This window comes from Phaseolus vulgaris, chromosome 2 (genome assembly GCF_051622355.1).
Source record: "Phaseolus vulgaris cultivar YP4 chromosome 2, ASM5162235v1, whole genome shotgun sequence".
Lineage (NCBI taxonomy): Eukaryota > Viridiplantae > Streptophyta > Magnoliopsida > Fabales > Fabaceae > Phaseolus > Phaseolus vulgaris.
Genome location: NC_143499.1, coordinates 36779363 through 36791999, shown reverse-complemented (window position 1 = coordinate 36791999; position 12637 = coordinate 36779363). Strand labels below are relative to the sequence as shown.

At 31.7% G+C, this 12637-nt stretch overlaps 1 protein-coding gene across 2 annotated transcripts; it reads right to left on the bottom strand.

The window, feature by feature from the left end:
* Nucleotides 1–4494: 4494 nt before the first annotated feature.
* On the bottom strand, nucleotides 4495–8234 carry LOC137811749 (S-adenosyl-L-methionine-dependent methyltransferases superfamily protein). 2 transcript variants are annotated; one of them, XM_068613582.2, is made up of 2 exons: nucleotides 6547–8234; nucleotides 4495–4892 (listed from the first exon to the last, which is right to left on the bottom strand). In XM_068613582.2, the coding sequence occupies exon 1, from the start codon at nucleotides 7692–7694 to the stop codon at nucleotides 6567–6569; it is 1128 nt and encodes a 375-aa protein (XP_068469683.1). In that variant the 5' UTR covers nucleotides 7695–8234; the 3' UTR covers nucleotides 4495–4892; nucleotides 6547–6566. The 2 variants fall into 2 exon arrangements, with proteins under 2 accessions (XP_068469683.1, XP_068469684.1); XM_068613583.2 differs by having other exon boundaries at nucleotides 4495–4832.
* Between the last annotated feature and the right edge of the window lie 4403 nt (nucleotides 8235–12637).

The window sequence follows — 12637 nt, the reverse complement described above, 5'->3', positions numbered from 1 at the left end:
GGCACAACCCTATACATTATTGGAATAATAAAAGGTGATAGAAAACCCTAAAGGAGACAACCATTAAGTATAAACATTCTGAATCTTCTTTTCTTGTTTTCCATGCTTGTAATGGCCAACATGAGTGGCTAATTCTACCCTTTGGGATTGGGAGTAATATGTTCAAACTCTTATGTATTGAGGTGATATTTAAATATAATATTTTGTTATTGATTGATGATTGGTATTATCATTTTATTCGTAAGGTTCGTTTACCATGATCTTGATTCCTAGATTGGACTGAAAAGTACTTCTAAGTTTCTAACCTAAATGATAATGTTTAACATATTTGAATGCTAGGAAAAAATTTGAAATGTTAGCTGCTATCAACATCTAATCATAAGGATAAAGAGTTTTTATAAATATGTGAGAGATTGATATTTAGGAGACTCTCTTAATATTTTATATGCAAACAATCGATTTAAATGAATTTTATATGGGCATCAACATCAATCAAAGGATAGAATATTACTATGCCTTTCAAAATAAAAGAGTAAGAAGGATGAACCTCAATCCCAATTTTCCAATTTAATCAATAACTTTATACTTTGCTTTCTTTACAATTCTTGCAATCATACACAACAAACTTTATTATTTTGTTTTCTATTTAATGAACCTTATACTTGATAATTTAATTGTTCCTTGTGGGTTCGATATTTGTCCTTAGAGACAAATTATTACTTTTGATGCAGTACACTTGTCATAAAATAGTCATCAAAAAGACGAAAATGTTATGAGGCCTTGTGGTTTGCTCAAAGATGGAAAGAAGCCACCTAACCAATCATGTAAAGCCTTACCATACTCCAAAGGTTTTGTCAAAGAAGCCACACGTATTCAATGTGATGTCTAGAGCATTTAATGCATCATGAAGCCTAAAAAACATGTTGAGACACAAGAATAATCAGTATAAAAAGGAAGACCATCACAAAAATATATGCAATGACTCTTTTCTTCTAAGTTATATATACATATATTAAATATCTTGTTAAAAAAGTCACTAGGACAACAATGAAAGTTTTAATACAAAAACATGCACAAGATCTTAAGCTTCAAATCCTTGTAGTTGTGTGTGTAACAATCAATGCAAACATATCCATATCTCTCTCTAGTTTTCTCCTCTCTCCTTTCTCTCTAATTTTCCCTCTCCATACCTCATCCATTTCAAAATCTGATTACACCATGTCGTAGCTGAAGAGTCTACGATCAATTCTACCCGAACAAATTTCAAACAAAGTAAGTTTCAGTTTACTCTAAAGATCCCTTATTCTTTTTTTTCTTTGGATTTGGTCATCAATCATTAAGGGGGATGGTTGAGAAAAGTGTTTCCCTCAACTTGTTTTACCATATACTGAAATTTGGGGATGTTTGGATAACATGTTTTAAGTTCTTATACTCTGGAGTGGTTTCCCTATTGAAGCTGAAATTCCAACTGACATAGAATTTAAGGTAATTTAAAGTAAGGGAAGCTAACTTTAGCTTTATAATAGTACCCTAAGCTATAATATCTGTGGATGATACGTGCTCCCAAACTTCAATTTCTCTTACAAGAATGTTGTTTTAACTAGTAGAAATATTAAATTTTGATAATTTAGTATTTAAGTCTTTTTTATGTTAAATAAGTTCTTGAATGTTGTGGATTGTGTTATGAATGATTTTGGAGTGTTGATTTTGGATGAAGGTTTGAAGTTAAGTCTGTTAGGTTGCTTAAGTCCTGATATTTTTGCTCAGGCGACAAATTTTCGGTCAAGCGAAATCTGGCTGAAAATTCACTACAACTTAGTTTGGTCTCGACCTTACTTTCGCTCAAGTGAGAAAAATTTTACTCAAGCGAATCCATTCCCACTTAAGCTAAAAATTATCGCTCGAGTTAAAAGTTCATTCTCACTTAAGCTATAAATTCTCACTTAAGCTAGCCTTAAAAAATTCTTTCTTTTCTTTTCTTCTTGTCTTTTAATGATTTGAATTATGCATGAACTCTTTTTTTTTTGTTTAATGCAAAGTAGACATTTGTTTGTAAATTCAATTGATTTGTGAAAGTTTAAATGTTGTGTGATTAAATAGTATGTAATATTATATATATGAGAGATATTGTATGATCATTGAAATTTGAAACTTATAATTGATATAGATTGGCATGAATGATGGAAGGTGTATGAATTTGAGATATATGTGTAATTGATTTCAGAAATCTTAAATTCAATATGTATTATATGTGAATGATATGTCTTGTATGTGAAAGAATGAAAGTTAAATGGTTGTTGATGATGGTATTGAAATGTAGTTGGATTGTGGTGATTTGTATTGAGTATTAGGTGATTTGTATTGAGTATTATATGACTATGATTTATGGAAAAATAAAAATGGAATTATCTATATGAATGATTAATCTATTTGATTTTTTTTTACTTCTATTTTTATATGTTATAATTTTATTTTTGTTAACTTACCCTTGCATGTGTTGATTGTATTATGTACACAAGCAAATATATGTACAGATGCAGGAGGGACTTTGGGAACATGCAGGAGGGACTTTGGGAACAAAGTGAAGAGCATTGTTTTATTTTATTACCTTTGGTAAAATGTTTTGTATATTTTAGGGTGTTACAATTTTCATTAGTAAACTAGTAGAGAAGTTAAACCATATATATGTTATAAGACAATACTCTCTCTAGTTAGCAAACTCTTTCATGTTTTAGATCACTCTTTAGTCATCCTTCATTTAAGAGTAGTTGCGTGCAAAAAAAAATACTCAGTGATTTAAATAATAGTGACTATGTTACAAAAGAATACTCGAGATTTTAATCAATAGTGCCTAAGTGTTGAAAGAATATTCGACAGGTTAGCCATAAGTTGTTACATTCTAAAAGAATGTTAGATGAGTTAGATAGGAGTCATTACATCTCAAAACAATACTCGACAAGTTAACCAAGAATAATTACAATCCAAAAAAATACTTGTGTAGTATCTTGCAATTTACATAATAAAATTTAGTTAATTAATTGAGAATTGGATGACAAACAAATATAAAAAGTAAGAAAATAAATTTTTCATTTTCTCGTTTTGTTAAAATTACGTGTTATCGTCGGACTAAATTTTTGAAGATGTTTTAATAAATCTTCCATCAAGTTAAAACTATTGTTTGACTTAGCATAATTACACTATCCTTATAGTTCACAAAAGAACAGAAAGGAGATTATTTTTTTCAGATTCAACTTTTCTGGCAGTCTTTTTCAAACAAAACTAATGGCCGTTTATTTTGTTCTATTTTAGTATTTTGACTAGAAACTTTCATTCAATCTTTAAACTATTTATTATTTACAAGGCCTATTGGATCGATATTTATAAACATATTTCATCATTGATAAAAAGTAAACCTCTTCCTATTATTTTTCCCGTACTCTATTGCAAGAACATGTAATTTCATACTTATATACGACCTTGCACCATCAAATCATAATCCAGCATAACATAGTAATTCTAATTGCATCATACTTGAGCATGTATTGATGATGACAACATATAATATAGTTTACTAATATAAGTATGCCAAAACATATTATTTAGATTCGTTTTGTTTTTTAATGTCAAATAATATGTTATACATAGATGTGACAAAACGGATTATTTATATTCATTTTTTAATTTTAAATTAAGATAATATGTCATACTGTATTTGCTAGCCATAAGATGAATTGAGAATTTGACCCGTCTTAGTAAAAAATAGGCTAGCATGGTAATAAGTTGACCCGTAGATCCATTAATTTTGAATTTAATGTAATTTATAAAAGAAGATTAATTTGTATAATGTGCAATTTATATATAATCTTATCTAAATATATATTCTGATTTTCTGACAATAAAATATCTATTTAACACTAGTTTTTTAAGTATTTTAAATTCATTTTTAGAATTAATGTTAGATAGAACATAGTTAAAAGTATGAATTTTCAGTCTCGAATTAGTGATTGATATTGAAAATTACTTTTAATAATGATTCTTATTGTAACTAGTGTTGAAAGTTTGTTACTTTCAATAGTGGTTGTGGTGACTAGTTTACACCATCAATTATGATTACAATTGATATTTAATGTGATATGATTAACCTTTCAACATCGATTTGTAAGAACCAATCTTGAAAGTGTATCTTTTTTTTAAAATGATCTAACTATTTTGGAGCAAGTCACCTAAAAAACAAAAAAGTATAATACAATTTTATATTCACATGCATCACACTTCTAGTTCTACTACTATTCTGAAATTTCATTTCCAAAACATAAATCTATTCCAAATTTATCTTTCCAAATTGTATTTTCTTGTATTTCAGATTTTCAATTTCAGAATGAAGAAAATTTTGAAAATTTAGAAGTGGATCGTGCTGGAAGAATTAGCCAAACTCAATTCACCCAAATCTTTAGTAAAATAAGACTAGAGGGTTGGTATTAGTAAGTTACGGTGTGAAAATAACCAGGAACTTATTTATTTTTCATGTTGAATTCATATTCACACAAGATTTGCAACAACGATAAATAAATTATTCATATTCACAGGACGATCGAGCATGATAAATGGGAAGCAGGCAATGATGTTTCTTAAATTTATTTCAAAACAATTAATAAGGCATAACAATTTAATGAAATAGAAGTAAAAACTATGACAAAAACTATTTGCTGAACCAGGTTTCCCAAGTCCCCACGGATATACACCTGTCATCCACTTCCTTCTATCTTTGTTTCAACGGGTTATCATCCATCACTGGGCATCAAAATTGCTTCATTACGTGCTCCCATAAACACCTATGACCAAGGAAATCGGGATAAACCCACATGCTTATCGTCCTTACACCATATATCAAACTACAATGTGCAAAACAGGGCGAAAATAATCAGATCTCAGACACAAATACGAGGTTGCAGAGTAATAGAATTACTTACAAGCCATAGCACACTCTACTTACGTTTAATTCCCATTAAGTTTGTTTCACAGAACATTATCCAACAATGTTTCAGCCAATCTTAGAAGTTGAATCAGAGATATCCCCTGCCCTCATTTACTGATCCCTACTACCCTGTCCCCCCACATGGTTTTGGACATCCTATTGTAACTCAGTCATTTCATTCAAGTTTAGTTTGTTAGAATATTTCAACGCTTCATTGCCCAAGTTCATCAACATTAACAGACAGCTCCTTCTAAGAAGTATAAAGACCATATCATATTGCAACTAGTGTACTCAAATTGTCTCAACTGGTAGACACTAGTTAAAGTGAGATTTACTTTCCAGTCAAAATCCAATGTTTCTAGAATGCAATCTATGATATATATTGCTTGAATGAAGCAAGCCGGCACATTACACAAAACAAGGCAAACCCCAGGTACTATTCCATGCTTGTGATAGAATGACCCACCAAACACACAATAGAAGAGATGACCCTTTGGTGCTTCCACCAATCAGGCCCAGCCTTATACATTATTAAAGGCACAATAATTTAATTAATCCAACAAAATCACAAATATTATTAGGATTTGTTAAGATGTCCAACATCAACCAGGAATTTAGCCAAAGTACTCCTTGTAATTTGTAAACTTGAACAATCATCTTCTCTTAAGCAAGCTTTTAAGGTGGAGCTAATTCTAGTCCATTTCTAATGCTATACAAGTTTGATATATTGTAAACATCAACACCTAAACAATAGTTGGCATCGTAAGCCCCCCTCCTCTTTTTCAAACAGTGCATCAAATTTAAACTCACATTAATAACCTCAAATTAATAATCACAAAATGAACTATAGATTATATTAGGAGGCAAAAAAAATACATTCCTACCTTATTTAAACGGAGACTTATCCAATAAAAAAAAAAAAATCTCGGTATAAACTGAAGCATCAAACCTTTTTTTAAGGTATAACACCAAAAAATCACCATTATTTTATTGATTAATCATTTATTTAATTTTCGTAGGTCAATGTAAATAAGTTTACATTATCAATCAACGACAACTTATCCGATGCATAACTTTTGTAATTACTATAAAAATCAATAATTGGACTATATATGGAAACTTATACATGACATTAAAAAATAACATATTTACATTATTATAAATAAATAAACACATTCCAATTAAGCAAATAACCAATACAAGAGAGTTTACACAGTTATCCAATCACAAATTATTGCAATGTATGATAAGTACTGACTTTTACATTACATACCTAAAGAGTTCTACATACTTACCATAACTTTTTATAGGTTATTGACTTGTAAAATTAATCTCTTCAAATAAAACCTAGCTTCCTAATTAAATTACTACCAAGAAACTTGTGAAATTGGCTTCCACCTAGGAGTGAGGGCTGGTTTCAATAAAATAGATAAAGCAATTAACAACAAGGATATTGACTTCTACAGCATCTACTTTGATTTAAGATCAATGAGCACTGTATAGAGGTTAAACTGTTCTTGTTAGATTCTTAACTAAAACAATGTTATAGAGCTAATTTGCAAATTATCTACCTCTTTACGTGTAAACACCCTCATCTGGATACAGGCTTCTGCAGCAACGCGGTTAAGAAAACTTCACCATTCTTGACGCCACCAGCATCGGTCTTATTCCCCATCGCCCACTTCACCTTCTTGTAGCCCAATTTCCCAATCAATGGCGCATAAACCTTCTCAAGGTCCACCCTTTTGCTGAAAAAATGGTCCACCCAAAGGTACCCTCCACCCCTGAGCACCCTATCAACATCAAACAGCAGAAACTCCAACACCGTCATCGGGATCCACCGGTTCACGGCGCGCCCGCACCGCACCAGATCCACCACTCCATCGAACAGCGGAAGCCGCTGCTGCAACGGCACGTGCAGCGGCACCAGCCCCCGCAGCGCGACGGCCTCGCTGTTCGGCGCCGCCACGTTCATCGTCGTGGTCACCACCGTCACATTGCGGAGCTTCATCGCGGCGGCGAATGACCCGGTGCCGCCACCGACGTCGAGTCCGAGGCGGAGCACCGACTTCGCCGCCTTTGCGATCTGGAACAGCTGGTTAATCGGGAGATCCAAGTCGCTCTTGTAGGAATTGAACTTGGAAACGTCGCGTGAGGGGTCGAAGCCGAGGTTAGGGTTTTGCCTGTTGATGCAATCAAAGGATTTGCAGGTGTAGTGGTCCCAAACGACGGCGTTGTCGGGGAGGGAGGAGGGAAAGGGGTTTTGCGGGAGGGAATTTGGGGAAATGGGTTTCTGTGGCGTTTGGGAGAAGCAGCGGCGGCGGGGGAGGGGGTGGCAGCCCCGAAGGATTAGGGATTCGGCGAGGTCGGAATCGGAGGGGCAGAGAGAGAAGGGGGTGTAGGTCATGTACTTATGAAGGAGTTCGGGATGATTATGGCATGATGAAGCAATTGGGGATAGTTGTGAGTAGAGGAGTAGATCTGAGGGGATGGTTGATTTTTTTGTTGGGTTAGTGTTCTGAAGGCGCGTGAGGTGGTTGATGGTGGCGCGTATGGTGTGAAGCTGGTGGAGGAGTTGGTCGGGGACAGGTGGGGGTGGTTTAGGGGATTTGGGGGATTGGAGGGTGGAGGAGAGGTGGTAGAGGGAGAGGATGTTGGTGGCCACCATGGCTATTAGGAGGAGCAAGTTGAGGGTCATGGTGGTGAAGGTGAAACCCATTTTCCTCACTACCACACTCACTCACACACACTCACTCTCACTCTCACTGTGTTTGTTTTGCTTTTGAGATTGACTATTTGGACTTGATTTAGGTGGAAGTGAGTGTAGTAAGTAGACTAATACTAACATAATAATGTAGGGACCAATGCAACTAACACTTGCACCTTCCAGGAATCTAGATCTACTGATCTATATCCCTGCTTCTGCTTATGCAAAATGAACACAATCTAAATTGTTTTTATTATTTTCAAAGACAGTTTTTAGTGTGATTCAGAGAGTGTGAGTGTGTTTGTAAGTTAGATGTGAAATTGATGTGGCATGCTCAAAGGATTGCGTTGACGTTGAGTTATTAAGGGAGGGGTTTCAATGATTTAAATAGAAAAGGACTTTGGATCTGATCTAATGTATGGTCTTGTCATATTTCAAGGATTGTATCTCTGCCCACAATTTAAGCACTTTCATTGTATCAGCCACGTTTTTCAATTGTTTCTGTAACTATTTTGTATCCTTCCCTTTTTTATTAGTTACAAAAAAAAGGTTAATTTCAATTAGGTGTCACGGTTGTGGGGCTTACAGATAGTTGTGGCGCTACCAAAAACGTCATCATACTTATTTTCAATTATGGTGTTTTTAATACTATTTTTCAATCAAAATTAAACAATTATCTTTCTACTATACATGTTCTCGCAAGGTTGAGTTTAGGGATGATTAAAGGTGGTCCTCAAGATAATTTTTTTGTTACTGTTACTTTTTTATGTTAAGAAATCATAAAAGAATGAGGGAGTTGCAAGACAATACTTCAATAATTAAGTTATTGTAGTATAAATTATTTGAAATAATACTTATCTTTTTTTTTAATCTCTATTTAGAGAGATTTTTTAGCTGATATCTTTTCATTTATTTTTTATCATCATAATAACATATTTCAATAATAACAATCATATTAATTATGAGTTTATAAGGAATAAAAATCATTTCATTTGAATAAAAGACCTTGTCAATGTCGATCAATATTCCATTAGTTTTTTTCCATCTCCATGTAACCGAAAGATAAAGAATTCATGATATATTGGCAAAATTTTAGGAGATAAACAAGGAATGAAAAACTTGTTTCCTTGTCGGACAAATACCAAGCTTAACCATATTAACTACTTACCTGACTATATCACATCGGTTTTATGTCCGATCAATATCATCGGCATATGACTGATATGACTCAAACGGTAAAGAGCCCTCTAACCTCGAGCGAGCGGGACAAAGACATTTGTTCGTACTTACATGAAAAATAACTTTTGTATCAAAAACGGATTTGCACATGGCTCAAGGCACTTTATGAGAGGACGTGGGTCTCAGAGTTATAAATGCATATGCACACATGCCACTCATCTAGCAGCCCATCAAAAAATAAATGTTTCCGTTACCTTTTTTTTAAAATAAGCTTCACTCTTCCTCCTTCTTTTCTCACTTATTCTCTATTTCACCCTTTCATATTCCCCTTTTCGTTGTCGAAGTTCCTCTGCGTTCCTCTGCACCTCCTAGGTATGTTTTACCTTTTTTCATCGTTAAGTGTTTTTCTGGTGGTGGTTTATCATGCTTGTTGGTTGTTGTTTTCACATTTCAAAAAATGGATTATGCTTCCGCCTACCCTTAGGCAAGGAAAGAGTTTATTAGAGAAACTTCCTCTTATACCTCTTGGAAAAATGATAGAGATTTTTGGGAAATTGGTTCCCTAAGTAAGACTAATGAAAACCTCATCAAAGTAGTCGTGTGTGACCAAGACGAATTGGTTTGCAGGGATGACTCTACTGATCCCACTGGTCCATTCTACTTTTTTTATGATATTGTGTTTATTAAGTTAGGGTTACATCTACCTTTAGACTTGTTTGAAAAAGAGTCGTTAACCGATTTGAACAAAACAATAGCCGACCTGAACAAGATTATTGAAGTTTTGAATAATGATATTGTCAACTTCTATGGCGTTGGTTTTGAAGTTGCCTTGGAACATACAAACATTGTCCACCTCTCCATTGATTTATCTTAGATAAATTCGTGCAAATTGGTGATTGATGGAAAATTAGTGTAAACCCTCTAATCTTTCCCTTTGTTTGTTTTGTGAACACTTTACTTTTACACGCTTTTAAAACACTTATATGAGTTTAAGATCCTTTATTTTAATTATGTTACCTGAGCACAATTGTTTTTAGATAATTATTTATGTTGTTAGCCAATTTTACTAAAGACACACAAAAGTATTACAAACAAACATTAATATATCAAATAAAAAAAATTCTAATTCACGTTAAATACTAACCTTACTCAAATAGATTTATGGTCTTTAAATGTAAAAGCATATACATGTTTATGCTAAGAAAAATAGATCCTATTTTGGGCAGAAAATTAAATTTGAGATCAAAAAATAGAATCGATTTTAGATAGAAAAATAGATTCAATTTTAGACGGAAAAATAAATTCATGTTTATGCTCGAAAAAATAGATCTGATTTTCAATTAAAAAGTAAATATGTGTTTATCCTCGGGAAAGTAGATCCGATTTTGGACGGAGAAATAGATTTGTGTTTATGCTCAGAAAAGTAGATCCGAGATAAAAAATAAGATAAAAAATAAAATAAAAAAGTAGATGTGATTTTAGACGAAAAAGTATATCTGAGATCGAAAAAGTAGATCTGATTTTGAAGAGTAGATTTGTGTTTATGCTCAGAAAAGTATATTCAATATCGGAAAAGTAGATCCAGTTTTGAATTGAAAAGTAGATCCAATTTTAAACAGAAAATTAGAATTATGTTTATGCTCGAAAAAATAGATACAAAATCAAAAAAGTAGATCCGATTCTTGACAAAAAAAAGTATATTTGTGTTAATGCTCAAAAAAGTATATTTGAGATCAGACAAGTATATCCAATTTTGGATGAAAAAGTATATATGTGTTTATGCTTGGAAAAGTATATTTGGGTTTATGCTCAGAAAAGTATGTGTGTTTATGCTCAAGAAAGTAGATACAATTTTGGACGAAAAAGTAGGTCTTTATTTATGCTCGAAAAAGTATATTTGATTTCAGACAAAAAAAATAGATTTGTGTTTATTGCTGTCTCCTGGACTTGGTAGGGGGGTTCAAAACATAATTTCAACTATAGTAAATCTAGGTCAGAGGGACTTCGAATAAAATTTCATCTAGAATAAATCAAGGTTAAAGAGTCTCCGAATATAATTTCCTCTGGAGTAAATTCAGGTCGGAGGGACTCCGAATATGTGTCTTATCATGTCTCACAAAACAAATAGTTCATAATAAAAAAATTGACAGTATAAATTTAACTTAAATAAAGTCTATGACTAGTTACATTCCATCAATCATATCAAATATTCTTAAATTCTATTTTTTTAAATATCTAGTTAATAGACCTATCATCTTGCCACGTGTCAAGTTTTTTCACTTTAAGCATTTAGATTAAATATTTTTCAAAGAAAAATTTCATGGTTCAAGAATTTGTATATAATATATATAACAACGCTAGATAATGAATAAAAATGGTAGAAATTTTAATTTAGTGAAAAAGAATTGATAAAAAAAAGTTGGTCTATTTTCACCCTTAAGAAAAATAGTTTTTTTTAATATGCAAAATTACATGGTAATAAAGAAACAAGTGATTCATTTTCAAAAAATGGATAACACATTTTTTTCTTTCATTATGTTTCGTTGTATAAATGATATGCATTTCAAAATTATGGTCAAACATACCATTAAAATAGAGTAAACGTACAAGGAACAATTGTATTATACCAAAAAACAAATAAGACAAATAAAGAACATTGAAACAGTGTAACTTCTAAAAAATATTAATAATTGATAATCATAATTAGAGATAAAGAAAGAATATTTGTTTTACACCTTTACCTGTTTTATGTCTAAAAAGTCTGAAATTACCGTATAATTAATCACAAGTTTAAGGAACTAGGACTAGTTTTATTTATCTCACTGTAGGCATCAAATGTTCTCGTCGAACTAAGGTCGAATGAATGAAGGTGGTCTTTGAGATGATCTCTCTGTGACTGCAACTTCTTGATGTTTGAAAATCACAAAGGAATGAGGGGACTCCATTTGTAAACAATACTCCGACGATAAAATTTATAAGTGTGGTATGTATTGTTTGGAATAATACTTATCTTATTTTTTGGAAGGACATCCTCTATTTATAAAGTTTTTTGGTTGATATCCTCCAATTTATTTTTTATTATCAAAATAACATCATAACATATTTAAATAATAATAATTATATTTTAGCTTCTTACATCAATTATGAGTTTATAAGAAATAAAATCACCACTAATAAAAGATCTTATCAATAAATATTTCATTAATTTGTCTCTATCCATGTACGAAAAGATAAAGAATCTCTAATATCTTGACAAAATTTTAGAAGATAAATGAAAAATTTGTTTTCCTATTAGAAAAATATCGAGTTTAACCATATTAACTACCTACCTTACTATATCACATTGAATTTATATAAGGGAACCAATTATTTTAATTAGAAGATAATAGTACCTTTTAAAAAAATATTGGCAAAATGTAGGCAAGTAATTTATAAGTATAACCCTTAAATTCTTTGCATATTTTAGAAAAAATTGTGTTAGCCCGTTTTATAAAAAAATTGTTTTCTATGTAATTTGATTTTTGTTTTCCTCGATTTCCCTTATTAAATATTATGCATATTTCTGTTTTGTACTAATAAATAATAAGAAAATAATTTTAAAAGCAGTACTAATAAAAAATAATTTAGTATATTGGTAATTTAAAAATGTGTGTATATATAAATATAAAAACCTATTAATATGTGATTATGTTACAAATTTATTATATTAAGAACTTTTTTTAAAATTCAGTTATTCACTTTTTAATTGACCAAACGAACTCATTTCAATAATTATT